A 6801-nucleotide genomic window follows, 5' to 3' on the forward strand; every position below is an offset into this window, starting at 1 on the left:
TTTACAGAGCTGGATGACTGAGGAGTGTGGTCACTGAGGAGCAGAGGAGGATAGTGAACAAAGACTGGAGATGGGGAAGCAGAGGGGAATACGGATACCAGCCACAGTACCAAATTTGGTGGAAATTTTTAAAAAGACTTCAAACTCATTTAATTTAAGGTTTTTCAATATTTTATTATGGCACACAGGGAGAGTATGGGACAATGGATTTACTTCGACCAAGTGTTTCTCAAACCAACCAGCAGTTTCCATTTGGCTAGTTGTTTTACTTGTAGTTTGCACCTGTCTGAGAATTACCACATGCATCATCCCACCAGCATCAGTGTGAAGAGCTTGGTTTCTGAGGAGACTCCTAATCTTTACCCAGGCTGAAGTGCCGAGAGCCTTCTTGGTCCCATCCATATCATGGTAGATAAAGAAATATTTTACCTATTTGCTTAGTCACATATGTTTGACTAGATACAGTGCAAAGAGATCAAATAACGTTAAATGTAGACCACTTTGGTTTCAAGTGAAATCCATAACGTTTAAAGGCCTAAAACAGATATTGAACAAAACTGGCTGACAAAGCAATTGCTCAAAAACAGAAGCAGAGCAGCAAATAGTCAATAATTTCATTTCTATTCCACACCAAATGCAAGCGCAAGAGCCTTCATAACATCATGGTGCATGTGGATAGATGGGGTGTACATTCAATGAAACATCCAACCAGGTAAAGTATCACTGGAATCCAAGTATTTCCCAATTAAGACATGCAGAACAACTCAATGTAACACACAGGTATATTATCTCCCCCCTAAGTGACTGATAATAATTTCATTACTGGTATCTGTAGTTTTTAAAGGGTTAAAACTGTGTGGCATTAAATGCTGCCTATTTGAGGCAATAGAAGGAAGCTAACAACACACTGAATCATGAGCTCAGGATTTCAGGCAACATGTTTCCAGTGGCAAATGACCTTTGGTATTCTTTCTTCTCCTTAAATTACATGCTAATGTAAAAAAAAAAAAAAAAAAAAAAAAAAAATTCCTCTTATCTATATCACATGCTCAGGCTTCAACTTCTGACCATGTTAATTAGACAAAAATGTTAATAATGATGAATATGTAGAATTTCTATAATACCCATATTGTGTTATCACATACTAGTTTACAGTAAAAGATATACTTGTCACATAATTTCAGAATTGTCTCCTAGAAAGCCATTCTTCACATAATACAGTACACCTATGGGGGCAAAGTATATTGTTACTTATGGACTCTCTTACTTACTCATGTTCATTACCAATAAAATTTTTGAAGGAAGAGATTTTATGAATAGTCATGACCTAATTATAACATTAAGAATTTCCAATTAAAGAAGAAAAAAAATTTTAGTTGTTAAAATTTTGATTTTACCAAAGAAATTGTAGATCAATAGTCCACTTGTTTCTGGTTTATATTGGTGCCATCTTTAAGATATTTTAATTAAGTCAACAACCACAGCAAGAAATATGTCATTCAATGTAACTTTATTTACTATTTATTGCACATAACTCAAGGTCTTTAATTTCTAACCACCAAAGGTTCAAAGGACTATTTTTCCATGAAGTTTAACATTGACATTAGTGAATTCATTTATTCGTGTTGTGATTTTATTGTAAACATCTGAATGATTCACATTGCCATAGATCCTGAACTCATAAGCGTGGACCATGCACAGGCTGGTAGCAAGCCAGAAAGCCACTCTGCAAGCAAACGGATACTCTGCATAAGGAGAAAATTCATAGCACAACATTGAATGTCCAACCTAAGTCATCTCAGAATTATACGTATATTGACTTCTTAATTCATATGGGGTCTGGAACTCAACTGGTTGGTTGGTGATGAGGTTGACCTGATTTCGGGAGAAATTTTCCTGGAATAATGAGGGAAAGGGGGCTCAATCTTTCTTCTTGGTTGCTTGCTCCTCCCCAGCACCTTCTTCTTTCTTCTCCTCCTCTTCAGCTTCTTTGGTTTCTTCTCCTTCTTCACCTTCACCTCCTCCTTCTTCTTCCTCTTTAGCTTCTTCAGATTCTTCCTTGGCAGCTTTAACACAAAAAGAAAATTTACAAAATCCAAAGCCAGGTTAAGTCCAGTCCAACATTTCTGCAAAGGTAGGTTTTGGCAGTTATTCTGCATTATTCTCAGAATGCGTACCCCAAACCTCTGGGTTCCACTTTCCCAATGGACCATTCTCAGAAGGCTTGCCACAAGCCATTTGCCAGGGAGCACATATTTAAATGGATTACTTCCAGGTAGTGGAAGTAATCTAAGCCTAAGCTCAGTATCATGAGGTGTCTAGCATTCATTTTGGTTCAGATTTCAAAATCACCTACGAATTGACACTTTCCTACACGGGACACAGAGCTTGCGCAGGGCCTAACAAATACCCACACCCACTTTGCACCTAAAGTTGCAGGGGTTTGTCTCTACCATACCTTCTTCCTCTTCGGCTCCCTCCTCTTCCTCACCCTCTTCCTTTTCCTTCTCCTCCTCTTCAGCTTCCCCTTCAGAGGGCGGCTCGTCCTTGGCTTCCTCGGCCTTGGCAGCCTCGATGGTCTCCTCCACCTCGATCTGCTCTTCCTGGACGTGGCTGGTGTAGTAAGAGGGGAAGGAGCGGGCGGACATCAAGTAGGAGCTGGTCTGCAGACCTCCGTAGGCAGATCGGCCAAAGACCTGGGAGCTTTGGGAGTAGCCGCTGGTTAAGCTGCCCACGCTGGTGAAACTGAGCCGGGTCTCCTCGCCTTCCAAGAGTTTCCTGTGGAGGCAGATAAAGGGTGGGGTCAGAAAAACACCCCAAAAACAACCGATAATGTTTTGAAGGACTTGCTCCAAATCCATCACACATCATTTCCCCCAAAGGCCACCCTCAAAGACAAATGCAAGAAGCAGGGTTGACCATCAACAAGACTTAATGACTAGGGATTCAGTGACTGAGACAAAACAAAGCAAAAAAGCCCTAAATAGTCCTATTAAATTTAAAACATGTCAAAAAGCTAAGAACAGGACTTATTATTACAGGGTTAAATTCTTATGTATTTGTCTGAATACCTTTTTGGAAGAAGCCCAAAACTATAATTATTTCAAAGGAGTATTCTTGAAGGTTTCTGATTAGACATAATTTTAATTGTAATCTGATTTTCTTCCAAGGCTTAATGGTGGCCACCTTTACCCCCCTGATTTTACCTGTAAGCTGCAATCTCAATATCCAAAGCCATCTTCACGTTGAGGAGGTCTTGGTATTCTTTTAGGTAGCGGGCCATTTCGCTCTTGGTGGTTCTCAGTTCGTTTTCTAATTTGTTGATTGTGTCCTGTTGGAGATTTTTAAAAATCCAAGCATAAATCCCTACTGCGTTTATTCTGGAATATATTTGCAAAGGCCTAGTTTCTGTTAAGATCAAAGTGCACGCTTTCTATAAAATCTCCCCTAAAACTGCATGGTTTTAAATATATATATATATATATATATATATATATATATATATATATATATATATATATGTATGTATATCCTGCTTCTGAGAAGCATGAGAAGAAAAAAATAATTAATGGAAAAAAAAGTCCTTTAAAAAATGTCTTTAGTTAATATAGTCTAATGATCATCATTAGATCTCCAAAAAGCCACATTGCTAGAACAACTTTGTTTCTCATTAACTTTTCTTTAGTCAGGTCATAATCAGGAAAATGAATTCATTGTTTTAAAGGGGAAAGAACTAGCTAGATTTTTTTAAAAAAATGACTTTATCTAAAACATTTTCTATGTATCTGTATTTCTACTCCTCAGAAGATGGAGAAGCTTTAAAAAGAAATGGTTTAATATGAACATCACTAATGACCTAAAATACTATTAACTGATTCCTATATACCAGGTAAAAGGAGAGAGAGGTTGGTAAAAATTAGTCCTAAAGCATGCAGATTCCTAACTAATGAGAAGCTATTCGCCATGTTTATTAACCAATAGGTGCTGAAAGTAATGCGATTAATGCAGATCTGTAAAGACCGGATGTCACCGCTGGCTGGAGGCAACGCCCAACTTCCACCTCTTCCCCTCCCCCAGTCAGCCCCCTCCCAGGGCTGGGCAGCTTTCCTGCGGAACAAGGATTCAACTGCATCAAGCACTCGCCCAGACTGCAGTCACGCCCCACCTCCCCACCCCACCCCCTCCCCACCCTTACCAGTCTCCAAGAAGCCAAGTTCTACCTCTAATAGTGGCAAGCAGAGGCCTCGCCCTTTTGTACACTTTGTGGGCTCACGCTCAACTCCCCCCGCCCCGGTTTCGCAGTCCCCTCACCCCACCTGGTTTTGGAAGGTGTGGTACCTGCATAGCACTGATGTCGGCGTTCTGCTTGTCCTCTAGCTCCTGCAGCTGCTTCTCAAGGGCTTCGTTCATACCCCGGCACGCTTCGATCTCCAGGGTCTTGGCCTTGAGCAAGCGACGGCTCTCGGACACCTCGTCCTTGGCAGCGCGCACCGCGTCGGTGTTCTTGGCTGCGCTCTCGGTCAGCACCGTGAAGCGACTCTTGAACCACTCTTCGGCATTCTGCATGTTCTTGGCGGCCAGCTTCTCATATTGCGCGCGGATGTCCTTGAGCGCGGCGGAGAGGTCGGGCTTGGAGGACACGTCCATCTCCACCGAGATCTGTGCATACTGGATCTGCGCCTGCAGCTCGGCGATCTCCTCTTCGTGCACTTTTTTCAGAAAAGCGATTTCGTCCATCAGGCTGTCGATACGCTTTTCGAGCTCAGCGCGGGCCAGCGCCGCCTCGTCTGCGCCTTTGCGCGCCTCCATCAGCCGGCCCTCGGCGTCCTCGCGGCTCAGCACCTCCTCTTCGTAGCGCGCTTGCAGGTTGCGCAGAGTCTCCTCCAGCCCTTCGCGCTCGCCCTGGAGCGCCTGCTTCTCGTTGGTAGCGTCTTCCGCCGCCAGACGCAGGTCGCGAATCTCCTGCTCGTACAGCGCCCGGAAGCGGGACGGCTCGGAGTGCTTCTGGCGCAGCACCAGCAGCTCGGCTTCCAGCACCTTGTTCTGCTGCTCCAGCTCGTGCACGCGCTCGATGAAGCTGGCAAAGCGGTCGTTGAGGTCCTGGAGCTGCGCCTTCTCCTGAGTGCGGATGGACTTGAGGTCGTTGCTGATGGCGGCTACCTGGCTCAGGTCTAGGTTCTCCAGACTGTGCATCAAGGAGCCGGAACTGGACGAGTAGCTGCGGCGCACGGAGAGCGAGGAGGAGACCGGGGCCGAGTAGCTAGAGTAAGCGGAGCGCGCGGTGCTGTAGCCGCTGCGCACGCCGGAGATGTGCACCCGGGGAGTCTCCACATAGCGCCGCTTGTAGGAGGTCGAGTAGTACGGCTCATAGCTAAAGGAACTCATGCTGGCGGCCAGAGCCCCCCGGCCCGCGGCGGAGATGGGGGCCTGGAGAGGAGGAAGGACGGGGGAGAAAGGGAAAGGGAAGGATGGATGGCTGTGTGCGGCTCGGCGCTGGTCTGCACCCCTATTTATACGCCAGGAGGATTGTGACGCAGCCTGCGATCGATCACTGCGCGCCGGCCAGTGGGGGCAGAGCGCTGCTGCAGCCAAGGGGTGGATTCTGCGCAAAAGAGAAGGCGGGGGCGAGCGACAGGCAGCTGCGAAGCTGCGGCTTTCTTTCTTTCCGCTTTTCTCGGAGGCTCTGTATTTTCTCTGAGACCCCATAGACCCCCTACTCATTTCCTTTCTCTTCCTCCCTTCATCCAGCCTCGTCTTGCTTATTATACTTGGATCCCGTATCACTCGGATTTTTAAGTGTCCCCAATAACAGGTTCTGTTTCCCTACTGTCATCTTAGTTTTTCATACCCGGTATGATACCCTGACCCCCCAACTCGTCCCTTACCCACTAGGGACCCCCCTTAGTAACCCTCCACCCCCTTGGGGTTTATGGGAATGTTGCAATGCCTCTAGAACATTTGAGATTCAGATAATAGGCAAAGGTTGCAGGGATGCGGCATTTAGGTTGGGAAGTTTTACATTTCTTTGTAGCTGTTTCTGGCATTTTCTTTACTTCATCTTTGTTTCTCCTAGTTCTTTTTCTTTAACGCGCGGCTTCTCAGCATAGGGAACCTGCCCCCAAACACACACACATACACACATAGACGCACACGTGCACACACACATACACCGCAGCACTGCAGGTGTTCTTTTTAGCATTTCTAACTTTAGAGCAATTAATCAACCGGTTAGTGTTCCTAGATTTTTCTCATTTCTTCTCGGGGTATGAAGCCTTGAATGCTTTTTGCGTGTTGAAGTGTGTAGGTGGAGGAGAGCCGGGAGGAGTTTGAAACTAACCAGGCATAAACCGACTTGCTAGTCAGCGGTGCGCCTTGCAACCGGGGAATTTAAGGCTGTCTCTTTGTTCACCCAGCTGAATCCCTGCTTGATACCACCACCTCCATCGCATTAGAAGTTTCCTCCCCTCTTTTTACACTTGTGCGGCACCCAACCTGATGATTTCCACAAGCCCTGCAGGTGTCTGGTTTTCAGCAAAATGCTGCTGCGCGGGTGTGGTGGCTAGCGGAGAGAACTCAGTATCTAGACATCTAGTGCTGGGACAGACAGAAAATAGCCGCGTGAGTCCTCCTCGATTCCCTACAATGAATAGGTAACAGATGCAGTCAGGAATCCATGGATTTCCTCTAGGAAGCACCCAGATCCCTGAAAGAGGGGGCACGCCCTAATGCAGGTGGATACAGCCCTGCAGTAGACAGAGCGTTTTCACGCACGCATTGAATCCCTCCAGTTTCATAAAGAGA

General features: G+C 45.7%; 1 protein-coding gene across 1 annotated transcript; it reads right to left on the reverse strand.

Moving 5' to 3' along the window:
* Window positions 1-1493: 1493 nt before the first annotated feature.
* Nefl (neurofilament light chain) lies at window positions 1494-5461 on the reverse strand. The gene is made up of 4 exons (XM_027927234.3): window positions 4339-5461; window positions 3207-3331; window positions 2459-2778; window positions 1494-2066 (listed from the first exon to the last, which is right to left on the reverse strand). Exons 1-4 carry the CDS (start codon window positions 5383-5385, stop codon window positions 1921-1923), a joined length of 1638 nt encoding a protein of 545 aa, XP_027783035.2. The 5' UTR covers window positions 5386-5461; the 3' UTR covers window positions 1494-1920.
* Window positions 5462-6801: the final 1340 nt, after the last annotated feature.

The sequence above is a fragment of the Marmota flaviventris genome, chromosome 3 (genome assembly GCF_047511675.1).
Source record: "Marmota flaviventris isolate mMarFla1 chromosome 3, mMarFla1.hap1, whole genome shotgun sequence".
Lineage (NCBI taxonomy): Eukaryota > Metazoa > Chordata > Mammalia > Rodentia > Sciuridae > Marmota > Marmota flaviventris.

What these genes read in the sequence shown, in the direction of transcription:
- Nefl (XM_027927234.3), bottom strand. Translation starts at nt 5,385, where the DNA reads ATGAGTTCCTTTAGCTATGAGCCGTACTACTCGACCTCCTACAAGCGG. An exon ending in CCGACATCAGTGCTATGCAG is followed by an intron (nt 3,332 to 4,338) that starts GTACCACACCTT and finishes AATCTCCAACAG; the next exon opens with GACACAATCAACAAATTAGA. An exon ending in ATTGAGATTGCAGCTTACAG is followed by an intron (nt 2,779 to 3,206) that starts GTAAAATCAGGG and finishes CTGCCTCCACAG; the next exon opens with GAAACTCTTGGAAGGCGAGG.